At 35.9% G+C, this 19494-nt stretch overlaps 1 protein-coding gene across 10 annotated transcripts in view; it reads right to left on the bottom strand.

Annotated features, from left to right (window-relative positions):
* The window catches only part of EMSY (EMSY transcriptional repressor, BRCA2 interacting), an 81393-nt gene that overhangs the window by 21775 nt on the left and 40124 nt on the right, over positions 1 to 19494 (bottom strand). For all 10 annotated transcript variants that reach the window (XM_079928436.1, XM_079928438.1, XM_079928439.1 and 7 more), the window contains 5 exons: positions 16032 to 16181; positions 12816 to 12986; positions 6709 to 6845; positions 4069 to 4242; positions 1923 to 2121 (listed from right to left, as the gene is read on the bottom strand). In XM_079928436.1, the coding sequence (XP_079784562.1) occupies positions 1923 to 2121; positions 4069 to 4242; positions 6709 to 6845; positions 12816 to 12986; positions 16032 to 16181 (831 nt within the window). The remainder of the gene's footprint in view (positions 1 to 1922; positions 2122 to 4068; positions 4243 to 6708; positions 6846 to 12815; positions 12987 to 16031; positions 16182 to 19494) is intronic.

Raw genomic sequence — 19494 nt, 5'->3', positions numbered from 1 at the left:
CCCAAAAAAGCCCTTTATCCCTTTCTCTTAAATCATAGCATATGTATTCCCAGTCCCTTGTCTTTGTGAGAATGTACTAAGGAACTATACAAGGATATGGTGAGAGGAGTAAATGCAGACTATAAAAACTGGCTTTATAGGCAACTATATTACATATACCTACTTTGAATGGTGAATTTTTTCTGTATTACAGAATATTTTAAAAAGAAGTAATATGCAATGAAAGATAAACAACAAAAATAAATGAGGCCATATATAATAACAGATCAAAGAGCAGAAAACTTTACACTCAATCAGTTCCAAAAATAGCCAAATTTTTGTCCCTTTCTTAGAATGAAAATTGAAGGCTCACTAATGAAATGGCATGTTAGGGAAGTAATGACTGGCTTATAGCTCTCTTGGGAAAAAACTAGCAATTTCAAAAGATAACCTGAGATTATGTATACACAGACATCTACTGTTCAGGTCCCCATTTCAGCACCAATTCATAACCTAAACATTTTACTGGCCCACTATGAAAATATTTCTCAAGGGAAAAAAAAGGCTGGTATTATTCAAATAACTACAGACTTAAAAATAAAAGAGGGAAAAAAACATCTGATGAGTTAAACTAAGAATGGAATCTATACATATCAAATCAGTAAGTCTAAAAGAAATAGAGAATAAGCATCATCTTACTATAACTAGACATAAACTGATTCATAATCAATACAGAAATAATAAATTAAATCTTAGCAAATTGATTCAGAAAATATTACTATTATTGATAATATGCAGAAGAAAATTATCCATTTTCTAAAATGAGTGCCATATTGTCTGTTTGTTAAAATCAACATTTTAATTTTTAACTGATGAGTTTTCAAAGACCATTTCAAATGCTACCTCCTTCATGAAGCTTTCTCATGAAGTTTAATACATAATATAAACTAATAAATAAATGTCAAATTGAATTAATGGAATAATCAGCAATGTGAACCATTAGTAAGACTAATCTAGGAAGATTCCACTGAAGAGTTAAAATAATAATTCCTGCACAATATGAAGAAGCTGTATTAGAAAAGTGAAGGTGCCAAGAAAGCATTCCAGAGACAATAATGGAGAGGTGAGGAGAGGAAATGGAGTGAGTGAGGAATGATCAAGAGAAGATAAACAGTTTTGTTTGGATATATCAGAGCTTCTAAGTACAGGTATAAATATACTACCTGACAATATGGGTGGTTAAGGTAACTGACAGACATGGGTACTAGATTTGTAGAAAGTCTCAAAGCTTATGATCATGAGTCTATTTCAAATGACTTACTAGAACAACATAATTAAAATAGCAATAAGGATAATGATTTTCCCTATTATGGAGTCTGGCTTCATAGCACCTTCCTTATAATTAGGACAACCATATAATTATCACTAAACTGGAACACTTTTGAGAGTGAAAGCGAATGCTATTAATAATTATTCTAGAACAGAAATAAACTAAGACTTGTCCCATGCAAACTGCAATGTATGATCACCCACTTACAGCCCACTTATGGCCCCATCTCTGACCACCTTGATCCTTTCTCAAGATTCAGCAACAACCATTTCAAAAGGTATATTCACTTTCTTGCATACTTCTCCTACTTACTCAAAGCAAACAGAAGGAATCACAGCTCTATCCAGTTTGATAATACCTACCTGCCAAAATCATCATCTAAAATTTACCAATTACTTGATGAACATATGCCAGGCAGGAAAGAATGGTAATAAGCCTTACCAAAAACAAAACTTCAGCTCACTGATTACATATCAAACAAAAGACAATAAAATCAAAAGAACTAACAAGTCAAAGCATACATGTTTATTTGAGATCCCTAGATTCAACTATTTTAGGACTAGGGCACTATGTCAGCAGCAATTACATAAATCAGAAGTAAAATGGATCTTACCTTGGGAACTTTGGGAGGACTCCGTAGAAGAGGAACTACTATCTGTATAACTCTGTGGTTCTTCTTTTCCCTCCTGAATAGATGAATTACCAGCCTCTGCCACCCTGGATGCTTGCTGTAATGTTTCCGTGACCAGCTGCCTTGTTTGTTCACTAACAACTGTAGCTTGAAACGTCACTGGTTTAGGTTTAATAAGAACCTAGAACACAAGCAAAAATACAACCAGTATAAATTTAGAGCATTTAAAAAATGCTTAACTTCTAGGTCATGATGAAACAAATATTTTCCTGACACAGAAAACAGTGCTCTGTACATTTATTATACTTTGGGCACAGCACTGTTCATCAAAGACTAATTCAATCTATGAACAAATTATAGCAGGCCACATACAAAATTTCAAGCGGTACATGCTACATTACAACAGCTATGATTCTAACAAGAGCCTTTGACCCTGTTTTTTCTTGCCTGTAATGACTTCAGGAGTCATTTTACAGTCTGTAGGCTATACAGTAGAAAGATAGTCACAAACTAAGGATGGCAGAACAGAAAGACACAAGGAGCCTAGATTCCCAGGGGAATTTTTGAGTCACAATAACAGTCCAGGATTTCCTTCCTCTGAATATTTATCAACATAATAAAAATAAAACCCTAATTTGTTTAAGCCACTGTTCTTCAGGTTTCTTTTCTTTAGCAACCAAATGAAATTCCTAATTAACACAACTGCACAAAGTAAAATTGCTAAGGACCTAAGTCATCTTTGAAGAAATCCCCAGAGGAACACTAATTTAGACAACTATTACAATCGATAAGGAACATGCGATAGATCAACTCTTGGCAAAGGTCAAAACCACAGACACTACAACAAGTGAAATGGGAGAAAAGTTTCACAGTGAACCATTCCACTTCAAAATCTGGACTCTGGGAGTTAACTTCAATTGGGTACATGGAATAAAAATATTATTTCACCACAATTATTTTTTATTTCTCCCATATATAAGTTTCTAAACCTTTTCAGACACTTTAAGTCACCATTTCCAAAAATTCAAGAATGAAAACATGGGTTATGACTTAGATGATAGAGCAAATGAAACTGTTACAGTTGAAATTTAAAGGCAATTTGAACTTATTAGAAAATCACAAAACTTATTGTTTAGATATGTAAACTATTTGGCTATAATACTGAGGGAACTGATTCTAAAGGCAAATTATTAGTTTATAGGTAAATTAGTAGCTTTTACAAAAATTCTAGGATAGCATTTCTCAACCAAAGCTGACATCGATTCCTTTGATATTCTCAGAAAAGTAAAGTACCTGCAAAATAAACAGTAGCCCAGCAACACAGGATTAAATCCTGAGCCTCAGTTTCCCAGACAAATCTCCAGAAAAGCTCCCTTATCGTTTACTTGTTGAAAAATGAATGGATCTTCAGCTTCTCCATTATTTAGGTTTCAAGTAAATCAAATTTTATAATATCCAAAGTGCTTTCAAAGGCCATATAAGCTTATAAAAAATACTTTTGAGAGATTATGAATAACCATCATCCCTCAACCATCTTCTTCTCAAAAAACAATATATACCTTCAGCAAATTTCATTCCAAGGGGATTCTTTTTTTTTTTTTTTCAAAGATTTAATTTTATTTATTTTTTTGGCTGTGTTGCGTCTTCGTTGTTGTGCACAGGCTTTCTCTAGTTGTGGTGAGCGGAGGCCACTCTCGTTATGGTGCGTGGGCTTCTACTTGCAATGGCTTCTCTTATTGTGGGGCACCGGCTTCAGTAGTTGTGGCTCACGGGCTCTAGAGCGCAGGCTCAGTAGTTGTGGCACATGGGCTTAGTTGCTCTGCGGCCTGTGGGATCTTCCCAGACCAGGGATCAAACCCGTGTCCCCTGCGTTGGCAGGCGGATTCTCATCCACCGCGCCACCAGGGAAGTCCTCCAAGGGGATTCTGTTCTCTAAGCTTTGCTCATGACATGACACAAATATTTAAGATGTATATTTTTTTAAGTACTGAAAAGTACTATTTTGAAAACAGATGATTATACACATTCAATCATAACTTTTAATAATCTGATTCTTTAAATATTACTGATCTTTTCTAGGAATTTGAAACATACCAGAGTCAAGAAAAATCACCATATCTTAGCATACCTGTGTTTTCCCTTGCTGCCCATAAACAATTTTTGTTGGGATGATTTTAGCTGCTGGTTGAACTGTGGAACCTATTCCTTTTGGCTGAGTTACAATCATTTTGGTGATGGGTCTTGTAGCAGTGATAATAGCTGGCTTTGCTCCTGTTGGTACCGTCTGAATAGTCTTTTCTCCCTAAATTGAAGTCAGTAAACATATGAGATTTATATGCATTTTTTCACTGAAAATCACAGAAAGGTTTTACCAGGATGATGGGCAAAGGGCTGTAAACTCTGCAACAAAGTACAATGTTTCCAGGTGATCAAAAATCTTAGATCTAGTTGAAATGATCTCAGAAGTCCTCTGACCAACCTTCTGTCCTATGAAGGCATTAAATACTTCTTGGTGAGTGAATTTAAAAAATCACCTTATGTAAGAATACTTATTATACTGTCTCATTCATAGAATATGTACATAAAATAAGAGTCAAAAATTATAGAAGAATATATACTAAAATGCTAACAATGGTTATCTCTAAGTGTTGGGACTATAGGTCTTGTCCCCCCAACATTCATCTTTATTGACGTTTATCTGAAATGAACATATGTGTAATAAAAAAATTACTGTGCATTTTACCAATAGCTAAATGTTCACATACAAAATAAACTACCTCAGTTCCCCAAACATGAAATTATAAGGATATATAGCAGAAGGCCTCTGTGAAACAGTATGGGCAAAAGATGAAATCAGCAGAGATATTAACATTCTTTCTGAGGTTACATGGGAAAATACAAAGAAAAAACATAGGACTTCTCCCACGTCAGCATGTTACTAATATCACTTTAGTCTATTAACTAGATAGTTTAAGCCCATTAACTTTTCACCATTTTCATCTGCTTTATTCTTAAGTACCATTTTCTGGTCAGTTATGGAGTCAATACTTGAGCTTAACTAAATTAAATTCAAATACAGTCATTTTACTAAACTATTAAAATTTTAAAAATTAAAATCCATAAAAAGTAAAGGATCTGAAATTTTTTCACCTTATCAGTTTTTCTTTTTAGTCATCATCACCTAAATGTGTGGCCATCTAAACTTAGCAGCCAGTAAAAACAAAGCACCCAGGTGAGCTGGCAAAAAGGTAATCACTCTGTGAATTTAGAGCTAAATGATTACAAAATTCACATGTTTAAATATCTGCCACAGTTATCTAAGGGAAACATGGAGTGTCTGCCAATCATGTGATTACTTATTTTAATACATGTACACCCTTCACAGCAGCATCTCTGGAAAGAGCTCTAGTTCATTTGCCAAGAGCTGCTAGTTTGCAAGTGGGCATGCCCTTCTATTAAGTAGCTCAATGGGGCCTGTCCAAGTATAATTAAAGACCATTCAAAACCAATCAAAACCAACTAGCAGGCTATTTTTTGAAAAAGCTCTTCTGGTGTGTGTGTGTGTGTGTTTACGCATACACAGGTAAGCAAGTTATGAGTACAGGTACATGTACATATGTGGTTAAGCTGATGGTCTTATACTCTGATCTGCTTGTTTGACTATCATTTCCTGTGTCAAACTGTTGCTATTAGATGTATATAGCAGCTAGTACTCACACACACTATTCTTAGATCTATGTGACCATAGGACCTAGAGTACACGGCACTCCCCTCTTTTAATATCAAGTTCCATGAAATTACAAACCAAAAGATAAAGCATTCTGAAAATCTGAATTCTAATCCTGGCTTTACTTTTGGCTTACTATGTGAACTAAGGCAAGGAACAATCTATGTTTTCCCACGTGATGAAAAAATCTAATACTAGACCCCTACCAACATTGTAAAGACTGTGATGCCTAGGAAGCTACTAGAGATCAACTACAATGAAGTATAGCATTTTTTTTCTAGCAAAGTAGGGACACTACCAAACCTAGATAGTTAAGTACAAAGAGTAATAACAGTAAGAAAAAAAAATTATTGAGGACTTCCTATGTGCCAGGCACTGTTCTAAGCACTTTCAACAGCTACCAGTTAGTTACTCAACAAATTCACTGGTAGAGATCATCATCCCCAACGTACAAATGAGGAAATTAAGGATGAGAGAAGTCGAATAAGTTAGCCAAAGTCAAACAATTATGATACTCAGAGACAAAGCCTAGGTTTGGCTAACTCCAAATCTCTTAACCTCTTAACAACTGCCTTCAGAACTATAAATGAATCTGTTATTTATTTGATTTTTTTTCACTAGCTCAAAGACGTAAAAATGAAAGTAACAAATCATTGTCATTAATTTAGTCTTAGTCCCAAATATTTCTCTTTGCCTAGCCTAGGCGAAATACTAGACTGGTATCTATTGGCCAAAAGCAGGAATAAACTGTCCTCTGACAGAAGTCCCTCTGTAGTTAACCCAGTGGAATCTTCCATCTGGACCAAGCTAAGCATCTAAATCATGGTCATAAGCAACTTAGCTATGAACAACATGTTTTAGAAATTACTATAAAAAATGGCATCAGTAGGTGGTGTTTTTTAACAGTTATTACATCACAGCAGGGGTAAATCAAGCCATTCTGGCCATTGTGGGTTCTGAAGTCCTTAGACAAATATTTGTATAGCTGGTCTTTAAAATCCTTAGTGGATTGCTGAGTCTGCAGTTCAAGCTCTTACTTACTCCAGCATTTAGCAATGTTGTGACAACGTTTTTGCCCGGGAGGCCTTGAATGGTGGTTCCTTTTCCTGTAGTCTTTTGCACAACAATCACATTGGGCTTGGAAGTCATTGGGATTGTAGTGATTTTGGTAGTCGTTCCTTAGAGAAGGGGGGAGAAAAGGAGGCCCGAGTTAAGGACTAGTGATATTTGGTTACTTCTGTTTATGTTGTATACAATTAATACATGTAGTTGATGTCATCCCTAGATGACGTGAAAGCTGTCATGAGGATGAAAATGAAGGCCTGGAATAATAAATTACAAGTTGTCCTAGAATGAGAGAATATTAAGAATTGACTCTTACAGCATTCATCTTTTTGGAATCTGAGGGCCTACACACCAAACTCAGAATCTAAAAATATCACTATCTGCTTCCCCATCAATATTCCTCTCCTGACTAGTTAACTGAAACAAATTAGAAGCTCTATTCCATGACAAACATTTCTCCCAAACTCAATGGTATTACCTATGTGACTAGTGTGATAGGAAAACTCTTCAAAACATAACATAGAAAAGAGGTAAATATGTATCAAAATTCTCATGTAACACTAGACTATAGAGAAAATTGATGAAATGTCATTTATTTTTATGTGACAAGAAAAACACAAAATAAACACAGTCACAGACCAAGTCAGATGAAACGTATACTCATCACCTGCAACACTCTGAAAAGTCAGAGGATGAAACCCTAATTTATATACTTATATATATAAACTTATATTTTCCATCATTAACATCTATGTAGTAGATCTATATCTACTGATCCAAACATATTATTATCTTACCCTCTCCCCCACATCCTTCCACAAACTGCTTCTCTTCCACCTATCAAATCTATCTACCTATCAAATTTATACCCTATATTCTTCTGATTGTTCAAGTTGGAAATCCTGGTGTCAATCTTTGCTTCTTGCCTTGTCTTCATTCCCTGTACCCTCTAACAAAATGAAAGCCCCTTGGCTCCACACTGTATCTTTTCACGCCACTGAGTCCTCAGTGCTTAGCACACACTGTACGGCAATTACTCAAGTAATCATTCAACGAGTATGTGAATGAACTAAATTTGTCACCAACATATGTCTTCTTTCAAAATGTTATCAATGCCAGCTCAATAGACAGGCCCACATCTCTTTTGGCTTCCCATATTTTCTCCCTATTTCAAGTTTCTCTATCATTCAAATAGCTCTGATGCATCCTGCCATAGCAAACATCCTAAAAAAACAAAAACAACTCATTTCACCATATCAAGAACCAACAACATGTGAAATTGGTCAAAAACCTTCCAAATCCCCATTGTATTTAGTTCCAACTTCCTGTCTTGGGTTTCAGAATCCTTTATAATCTGGCCTTAAATCCACCAATTAGATCTTATTTGTTCCTACTCCAAAATACACACCATAAACTCTAGTTTAACAAGTAACTCCTTTTACTATGGCTTCCTATTACCTACCACACAAAGACCAAACTGCTCTGCTTAGCCCTCCAGGTTCCATCAGACCTTAATTTTCAGGATTATCCAATATATACCTCTCCTTCAATGTGCTGGTTTCCACACTGGTCCTTGAGCACACCAATCCCAGTGCTACTTCTGCACCTATAATTTTCTCTGCCTATGAAAACAGGCAAGTCATATTTTTCTGCTATAGGCCTGCATATCATTTATCAAATGACTAAGCACAGAATGGGTACACATTAAAAACACAACTGATTAATATACTCTCAAGAATAAAAGTTAAAATTTAATCTTTTCTACTGAGAAACCTTAGCATTCCTTACTAGTTTTAGAAATAAGATTGCACAAGAATAAGAATATTCTAGTTATATGTCAGTTTTGGGCCATCTTGTTACAATATCTTTATAATACACTTGCCATCATCTAATGCCTCATCAGTCCAAGGTAACATGCTCAGGTAACATAAAAAAGCACTTTTATCCGTGGGCCAGTTTCACAAATGTTTTTCCCTTTACCTGCAGTCTCTGAATAGTGAACTGTTAAGAGCCACAAAAACCAAGCTGCCTCTTATCCACTTACATCAACTTTAACTCTTAATTAACTCCAGTCCCTCATATGTGATTATGATGCCTCCTCTGACAATGCTCCCTCACCAAATAATTGGTTAATAAAAAAGTGTTCTTAGAAAGTAAGCATTAAGAACTATCTCAAGGAAATGTAAACCAAGATTTAACTCCATACCAAAGTACAAGGATCACTTTTTTGACAAAACTTGCTTAACAAATGAATTATATTTATAACTATGAAAATGTCAAATCCTTTCCATTACGGGTGTGTCAATTTATGAGACAGTTGCAAACCAAGTTCACCAGCTTAACAAAATGGGAGGTGGGGGCAATGTTAGAAAACAGAAGAAAAAGGCATAGCATAAGGAAAAGCAAGTACAGCATTATATTACAATTATGAATAAATTAAGAATACAATTTATGACTAGAATTATCAAATTATAAAAGTTTAAAATTTCAATAGCATGTTTCTATATCTCAGGTGACATCTACATTATATTGAAGAAAGAAGTATTACTCATTTAAAAAAAAGTCTTCCTCGGACTTCCCTGGTGGCACAGCAGTTAAGAATTAGCCTACCAATGCAGGGGACATGGGTTCAATTCCTGGTCCAGGAGGATCCTACATGCCGCGGAGCACCTGAGCTCATGTACCACAACTACTGAGCCTGTGCTCTAGACCCCGCAAGCCACAACTACTGAGCCCATGTGCCACAACTACTGAAGCCCACATGCCTAGAGCCCGCGCTCCACAACAAGAGGAGCCACTGCAATGAGAAGCCCGTGCACTGCAACGAAGAGTAGTCCCTGCTCACCCCAACTAGAGAAAGCCCACACGCAGCAACAAAGACCCAACACAGCCAAAAATAAACAAATAAATAAATAAATAAAGTCTTCCTCTATGTTTTCACAGTATTCAGTGTATAGTTCTCATGTTACAAGAGACTATACAAGTTCACCTGTTTAGCATTCTTTAGGGCAGAGAATGCACCTCATGTACATCACGGTGTATCACAGCATCCGACCACATATCTAGTTCATAGCGTATTAGAGAACTCACCTATACATAGTCTTTACTTATAAGGAGTCAAGATACAATGGGTGCAAGTAAATGTGAATCACATTTGGATCATGGGCCATGATACTGACGCATTCCAGAGATTCCTATTCAAAAATAAGATGCCTGTAAAAGTTTGAGCATTATGGTAGGTAGGCTTAACGAACACAAATTTATTGGCCCAGATTTTACTATTCACAGATTCTTAAATCACTCTGACAATCTTGGTTTTTTGGATAATGTTTTATGTGTTACTTTGCTCAAAGAATGAGCAAATGAATGAACAAATGGACAAGTATATAGACGCAAGCCTTGCCTGGACGTTGTACTAAAGATCAAGGGAATCAAAATCAAGTCCTGCCATTGTCAAAGGTTCTCATAATGTCCTTAGAGTCAAGATAATGAGTTTACCTCTGGGTTCTGAAGGAACCCATCTTCTGCATAAAATAGGCATGATTTTTCAACAAAGCTCTCCAAAAGACTTACATATCTAATAGTTCTCTCTATATATACACATATAAGTAAATATTTGATTCCATAAGACATGAATTAAATAACTGCAAAAATAGTCATGCCTTCCACTTAATTGCTTATTCTAATAAAAACTTGACCTTTCTAGAAAGCACTTTGAAAGCATGAACTTGCCTTCCAAGATATTATACAAAGAAAATAAGAACTTCACATAATAATTTATGTATAATGATGTTTGTCACAGGATTATTTATGACAAAAAAAATTGTTAAGTCACCTAAAACATTCAACAATGAATAAACAGTTAAATCATGGTGCATCGTATGAGAGAACACTGTATAGTAATTAATGTGGGGAGGGGGTGGGGTGTCAAAATACATTTAATGGAATGGGAAAATGATATTATTATATGAAAAAAGATTAAAACTGATAGTATTAGATCTAAATTTAATTTTAAAAATATACATATATACACAAAAACATTTATACAAAAATCTAAAAAGAAAAAGGAATAAACAGAAATATATACACTTAAATTTTAACATATTTCTCTAGATGGCGAAAATTACAGGTTTTTAATTTTCTTTGTATACCTTTCTGTATTTTCCAAATTCCCCACAATAAAGGGGAAAATATCATTTTTTTAAAGCCTTCTATGCTTACAACCAGGTGTTTGAGTATATTTTAAGAAAAGCATTTCTTTATGGTTGTGGGTTGGTGGGGGCATGGACTCTAGTATCCAGCATCTGATCACGGATGAAGGCAGAAAACTATCTAAATTCATCCAACCAGGCTTATCGGTTTACTGTGAAAAGACAGGGATTGAAAACTACTAATAAACTAACCGATAATCCCAGTATCATAGAGCAACAAGAGTATTATAAAATAAGAAAACTATCTTTATAAAGAATACTGATATGTAACGTAAGGATCAGTTTAAAGCAGTCAGAAATGAGAGAAGTTCTTTAGAATTAAAGTGTCAAATAGTGAAGCAAAGGTTGAGGCAAAATGAGCTCCATGCAATGAATAAAGCTATTTCAGCTGTGAGCCCAGTACATCCTATAGTGCTGAAAAAGTTTAAGAACTCTTCCTCTGTACACCCATACACTTGAAATAGTGACTAACCATGAGTTACTTCATATTTAAAAACAAAGGTGGATGAAATGTATACATGTGTAGGGTATATATCTCACCGCCTCTTTGCTTCTAGGGCAATGTGCTTGCCTGTATTGCTCTAACCTCATACAAAGCAGCTAAATCATAAATAAGGTTTGAAAACAGAGGCTTTATGACATGTAGACATTCCTCCAAGCTATATGGTATTAAGAATTCATATGTAAGTAAAGAAAAACCCTTATGGTCATAAAAAGCTATACACTAATAAGAAACATGATTACTTTTTGAAAAATGTTTAAGTATGCGCTCTATACTATTTAAAGATATTGTCAGGTAATAAATTATAATTTGAGTTTTAACTGTGTTATTTAAAATATCCTCTTAAAAGCTGGAGTATGATGATTCTTTCCCTACCGATTTCACCCTCCTCAGTTTGGCAAACATTGAAACTTACACTTAAAAAGTAGAGCCAAATTTACCAGCTTTAAATGTAGTGCTTTATGCCAATACCATGCCCTGCTTTTTTTTTCACTCCTTGAGTTATCAGCAACATCATATTACTGCCAGGAACTTCAATCCCTTCACTTTAAAATGTTAGAACAATTCACCTGGGGCATACAAAATATGGCTAGTCTACAAAAATGGTAGACAGTTAAAGTCCACAGGGCTTGCTTGGTCAGAGATTATTCACATCATTTTAATTAAAAAATAATAATCAATGAAAATGGATACCATGTTAACATTCCAGTTCAGGATACACAACGCAAATATTGCAGGAATAAATGAGCCAATAAAAACCAGGTAAGGTTCCAAAATACCAATAAATATTAGCCTTCACTATCTGAGTAAAACATTTTTAAAAAGTAAATAGCCAATATAAATGGTGAAAAGCAAATAAAAATATTCAAGTATTTTTATTTTTAATATGCTAAAGTGACATTAGTAATTGAAATTATGAGATATGATCCCTCAAACATATTTAGACTAATAAATACTAGTTCTTCCTCTATCTAGCTTGTATGGTTTTGGACAGGTCAAGTTCATCCTCTAAACTTAAATATGTCTGTACCTGTAGACTGGGGCTGATACCAACTATTTCAGAGTTATGAGGTATGAATTGATAAATGGGGCAATACTTTGTAAATGAAAAATCTCTACGCAAATGTAAACCATAATCCTTCCATTCTGATTAAATGCAACTAGATGTTCTAAAACTCTCAAAAGTTTAACATATGAAGATTTAATACTAGAACTAAAAAACTATACTTAATCACTAAAACATCAGGACTAAAAACAAAGCTCTAGATTTCTAAGCAGAAAACTGCAATCAAACAGAATCCTTCCAACAGTGAAATGTTTTTTCCTCTTATTGGTCACCTATACCTTTAATGTACTTCAGATATACCTACCAGAAACTATATTACTGCTAATTATCTTGCCCCCCAAGGTAGCTAATGATTTGGGTACTACTGTAATAATGCTACCACTGGTAGTTTTCACGTAGGTTGCAGCTCCAGGGGTTGCAGCCATCCGACCTATAGATGGGCTCACTGTTGGCCGAGTATAGGTTGCCTGTGTGCCTATAAAAGGGAAAAGCCAAGAGAAAAACTTGTCATAACTTTTAGAAGAATGACGATTTATACAGTTTAACTATAATTCAACATAATCTACATTGCTTTAACTTGAAAATGGAATTTCAAGGTGTCAAGCCATTAAGTAACAATTTATAGCCAGTTTTCAATGCACATAGCAAGAACTATAGCCAACTCAATTTGAATTAATTTTACATGTAAAATTTTGTAATGTGTTGCATCAAATTACTAACCCCAAGAAAAAGTATAACCAAATCTGTTCCCTTCTTCCATTACCCTTCTTCCACTAGTTTGATGCCAAAAGAAACTTAAATTTAATCATCTTTCCTGCCAGAGCATTTTAGATATTTCTGTTATAGATTTCAAGGTCTCTGCATCTGTTTTATGCCGTCTCAGTGCCAAACCCAACGGCAGCACTCAGCAAATAAGGCAGTATATTGTTTGACTAAAATTTTATAAATTTTTAGGGCTTCCCTGGTGGCACAGTGGTTGGGGGTCCGCCTGCCGATGCAGGGGACGCGGGTTCGTGCCCCGGTCCGGGAGGATCCCGCATGCCGCGGAGCGGCTGGGCCCGTGAGCCGTGGCCGCTGGGCCTACGCGTCCGGGGCCTGTGCTCCGCGGCGGGAGGGGCCCCGGCAGTGAGAGGCCCGCGTACCGCAAAAAAAAAAAAAAAATTTTATAAATTTTTACTGTTTTGTACTCTGCTACCCTCTAAATATATTTCAATCTTTTAAAGAGATATTCCATCATTTTACTAGAGATTAAAATTGAAGCTGCCAAGAGTTACCAGGAATATTTCTTCTTAGCCTAAAAAGTTCACTATTTACATATTTCCTCTTAACTGACCCATTAGAATATTTTTCTTCATATCTCTCAAAGGACTTTACATTCTTCCCCACTATTTCTAGAACTTTTTCCTTTCCCCAAACAGGAATTAAAAATTAACCAGATAAGCCTGTTGTAGTTTGTCACAAATCTGGTAACTCAGAAACACTATTCCTAAGCACTGTTCCTAAATTCCTAACACTGTTCCTAAGAGCCGTTAGTTTTGGGGAGAATGAAGATAACTCAGATAAACACATTCTTCAACTGAAAAAAATTTTTTCATGATAATTAGATTCAGGGGTCACTGTGATAACTATTTCAACAACCCCCTCCCAAAAATGGTTTTACTCAGTTAGTATTTACCGTTTTAAAATATAATCACTACCCAAAAAAGGGAGAAGTGGAAGAACATTAAGTAGAATTACTTTAAATTGATTACAAACATACATCTAAATCAGAAAAAAAATCTAGTGCAAAATAATTATGCTATGAAGATACATAGTTAGAATTAGTTAATTATAGCTGGAAAATATTTCAACTTAAGCTTTTGTTTTAAAATTAGAAACACTTATTCTAATATATATACATAAGCAAAGACACAATATTATTTTTCACTACCTTTCCCTAACATGAGGAATCATATCTACATAACACTACTATCTTTGTACTAAATGGAGAAAAGTTTTGGGTGAAGAATGATAGATTTAATGCAAGAATAACGGTGTTTTTAAAGCATAGGCTTTGCAAAGAGACAGAAAGTTAGAATGGCAGTTACCAGGGACTGGGGAAAGGTGGGAATGCAGAGTTATTGTTTAATGGGCACAGAGTTTCAGTTTGGGAAGATGTAAAAAGTTCTGGAGCGGGCTTTCCTGGTGGCGCAGTGGTTCAGAGTCCGCCTGCCGATGCAGGGGACACGGGTTAGTGCCCTGGTCCAGGAAGATCCCACATGCCGCAGAGCGGCTAGGCCCGTGAGCCATGGCCGCTGAGCCTGCGCGTCCAGAGCCTGTGCTCCACAACGGGAGAGGCCACAACAATGAGAGGCCCACGTGCCGCAAAAAAAAAAAAAAAAAAAAAGTTCTGGAGCTAGACGGTTGTAATGGTTGTAAAACAATGTGAATGTACTTAATGCCAATGAACTGTACACTTAAAAATGGTGAAAATGGTAAATTTCATGTTATCTACATTTTACCACAGTTTTTTTTTTTTTAAAGCAGTTTTGGGAGTCAAACAGATCTGGATTCAAATCCCAGTCTTGTCTTTTATTGGCTGTGTGGCCTTGTGCATATTGCTCAACATAAGCCTCTGTTTTGTCTCTGAGAATGAAGATATTAAAGCCTAAGGGAGATTAAGGGTAATGCTTATACATACTTTTATATAATGGCCAATAGATGATAGCTTATAAACTTGAGAAAGGAATCATTTTACACTCTAGATTCTATTATCTAAATCTGGCCCTCTTCAAAAAGTCTGGTAAGAGTTATACAAATTTAAAATAATGGTACTGGCTAATTCTAACATTAATTAATCGTAATGGCTATTGAGCACTCTGCTGGGGACTTTCCATACCTGATATAACACTTACAATAACTTTATGATCACATTGAAATAGACAATGGAAAAGACTGAGAGGAATTAAAGTAAACTGCTCAAGGTCACAAAAGGTGGTATTATTTAAAATGTTCTATACTGTCACTTCCTTGGGCATAGCCTGGATGCTCTCATAACTGGATAAAATGGCATCCTATGCTTTTCTCAGTCTGAGTAATGCTTACTACACTGTAATGTTATATAGATTCTCAACCTCATCAGTGTGAGATCCTTGCAGGCGGGGACTGTGTTTTCATTCACTCAACAAATCCTGACTAAACACCTACTTACCGACTAGCTCTACATATATATGGTGAATAAAACAGACAAGGTCCCTTATCCTCATGGAGCTCATGGTCTAATAAGGTGAATAACATTAAACAAATCGACAAAAAGTAGCTAAGTAATTAGAAATTATAGTATGTGTTATAAAGGAAAAGAAGAGGACCATGACAATAGCAGAGAGCTAATTTCAGTTGGGAGGAGGAAAGAGTCAAGAAAGACCTCTTTGAAGAACTGTCTCATTAATTTCTATATTCCCAATGTCAAGTGTATTGCTAGTACAGAGAAATTACTCAATAAGTATGATGAATGAATGGACTGACGCTCAAGAAAACTTACCAGTAGGAGTGGTTACAAGTTTAGTTGTCATAATTGCACCATTACTGCTAACCACCATAATAGGGGAATTGCTACTGGTGGGCAGAGTTGCTGTCACTGGTTTGGGTAAGATTTTACTTGGTTGAACTTGTTGTGTGATGATTTTAACACCTTTGAAAGAAGAAAGATAAATCTCAGTACAAATTATTTTAATAACATGTGCTTTGTATCAACCCAAGAGGGCAGCAGTTACACACATTTACTGAGTCTTGCCTAAAAAGAGGCTTTTGTTCATACTGATGAAAGATATTCTTTTAACTTTTATTCCTCAAATTCCTATCTTCCCAAATTTCTCTCATTCAGAAATATAATTAAAATACCACAAAAGCTATTAACAAGTTTTAATGAAAAACAATTTTTCTTTTGTCTATGATCACATCATATAAGAGCTTTCAAACCAAATTAGCCATTGATCTGAACTTTTACAAACAATCTGTGTTCCATGCAAATACTTGGGATGAAAGGACTAGGATAAGAAGTCAAAAATAAAAGCAGGGCAGGAATACTGATGCAGACATAGAGAACGGACGTGTGGACACAGGGTGGGAAGGGGAGGGTGGGATGAATTGGGAGGTTAGGATTGACATATATACACTACCATGTGTAAAATAGATAGCCGGTGGGAACCTGCTGTATAGCACAGGGAGCTCAGCTGGGTGCTCTGTGATGACCTAGGTGGGCAGGATTGGGGGGTGGGGGTGAGGGGTGGGAAGGAGGTCCAAAAGGGAGGGGATATATGTATACATATAGCTGATTCACTTCGTTGTATAGCAGAAACTAACACAATATTATGAAGCAATTATACTCCAATAAAAAAATTTAATGTAGCTTTTATATATTCTCAACTCTACCAAAGATTTCTCTAACCTCTTAAGACTGTAAAGAGCAAGAACATTTTGTTTTTGAACATTTATTTTTAAATTGACTTCTTTTAAAAGTATTTAAATAGCTCACTTTGTCAAAAGTAAAGAACGCACTATTATTGCACCTACATAAAATATGCATGTGGACAAGAACTTGAAGGCAGTATATAAAAATAAAATTAAAATGTTAGGGTGGTGATGTTATGGTAGTTTTTACATTTTTCAACTTTTTAATTTAAATGTTATAAGTGTTACACTGCCTTTTCAAATGTAAGATGTCCATTTAAAAGAAATCTCTCATGTTAACTACAAATTTAAGTACTAATAATTGTTAATCAAGGAAGGAAATTTTTGGTAACACTTTTTCCCCACTAAACTTCACTGAAATAATTCATGGGATAGAATACATTTCAACAGACAACTAAAATTTTTATTACTTTTTTGGATGGTGATTTAGGTTAAGACATTAGGAAGCAAACAAATTTATTTATTTAATAGCCTTAAATAATTTCAAAATACTTGTAGCCAACAAAGAAGTTAAAATTATGACATCCAGGCATAATTAGGCAAATTACTTAATAATCTCTATGACTCAGTTTTCTCATTTATAAAATAAAGATACTATTAGTATATACCTTCTAGGGCTATGTGAAGATTAATTACATCACAGTTGTGAAGTGCCTAATACATAGCAAGAGTTCAATAAATAAAGTATTATTATTGTATAAATAAATTCTGATTACAATAAATCATAAACTGTGAAGTTGTAGGGAAAAAATGATTTCTAATATTATCTTATTAATGAATTACAATAATGCTTAAGGTACATAAAAAGAAACCCCCAAAGAAATAACCACAGAGATAAAAATTAAGGAAATCATAAGACACTACTTTGCTTAGTCCTACACAAACAAGTTGAAAATTTGGATCAAATGGATAATTTTCTAGAAAAACAGTATTTATCAAAAATTGACCTCAAAAAAGATATATAAATAGACAAGTTTCCTTGAAACAAAATTTTAAGAGCTCCTCCCCCTTTCCCCCCAACATAGCAGGCCCAGATAGTTTCACAGGACAATTCTATGGTCCTTTAAAAAGAAAATAACTCCAATGTATTTAAAACCATTCCTCTCATCACAAGAAAAAAAATATGTAACTATGTGGTGATGGATATTAATTAAACTTATTGGGGTAATCATTTCATAATATACGCATATATCAAATCATTATGCTGTACACCTCAAACTAATACAATGTTATATGTGAATTATATCTCCACTTAAAATAAACCAACAACAAAAACCATTCCAGAGAGTGATTTCTGACAAGAGAGCATAAGGAGCTCTGCTAACCTGCTAACCCAATGAAACTGGCAAAAATGATTTAAAAAAACAACCAATGAAAAGCTCTGGAAACGGTCCTAAGACCAAATGAAGAAACATCTATTCAAGAATACACAAAGGGCTTCCCTGGTGGCGCAGTGGTTGAGGGTCTGCCTGCCGATGCGGGGGACGTGGGTTTGAGCCCTGGTCTGGGAGGATCCCACATGCCGTGGAGCAACTAGGCCCGTGAGCCACAACTACTGAGCCTGCGCGTCTGGAGCTTGTGCTCCGCAACAAGATAGGCCGTGACAGTGAGAGGCCTGCATACCACAATGAAGAGTGGCCCCCGCTCGCTGCAACTAGAGAAAGCCCACGCACAGATATGAAGACCCAACACAGCCAAACATAAATAAATAAATAAATAAAAATTTTTTAAAAAGAAAACACAGAAATATTTGCTAAGAACAGTGAAATCTATGACATTTAAACTAACACCTGTTCCTCCTCCCTCCCTATAGGTGAAGCAAGGACTGCTCTCCAGACTGCTGCAGTCAAGAACACAGGGTTTCCTCCTACCCCAGCTCCCAGTTGGCGGGCTTTCTTCTGAGGAGCAGAAGGACTTCAGCTTATCTCTTTCTGCTCCCAGGCACCTGTTTTAAGTCCCAGGCAACTGCAGTCAATAGGTGGGTACTCCCTGCTTCTGCCCAGCCCCCAGTTCATGGAACAAAGGCTCTATCTTGGGCACAGAGCCACTGAGAATACTGGGGTCCTGACCACCACTGCCCTGGCTTGTGAGGGAGTGGCTCCACCAACCAGGGGAAGCAAGCTGAGAGGATCTCAGGCTGCTTGCCCAACCTCCCACACTTGCCTTCACTGAGTGCTCAGCTCCTAGAGCAGGGGTATCATTCAGAGAGAAGTCTGCCATTGATCCTACCCCCAGAGCTCCAGAGCTGCCTGAGGATAGAAACATGTCCTAAAACATATAGCTCCTAGCCTCTTCCCAGAGCAACTGACTTCATATGTAACAGAGCATGAAGAAGTTCAAGCCTAAGAGTGCTCTCAAAAACAGTGGAGGATGTGAATGAAAGGCAACTAGAAGGAGAATCATGGATTTAATTAAGATACCTTTTAGACTATAGGCCAGTTTGCAGGACAGAACTGAATAGTAAGGAAGCTGAGAGGAACGCTCCTATGGTCAGAACAAATATCAAAAATGGACCTTTGAGATTATTCCTTCCA

Source organism: Stenella coeruleoalba (genome assembly GCF_951394435.1).
Source record: "Stenella coeruleoalba genome assembly, chromosome: 8".
Lineage (NCBI taxonomy): Eukaryota > Metazoa > Chordata > Mammalia > Artiodactyla > Delphinidae > Stenella > Stenella coeruleoalba.
This window is presented reverse-complemented; position numbering and strand designations above follow the sequence as displayed.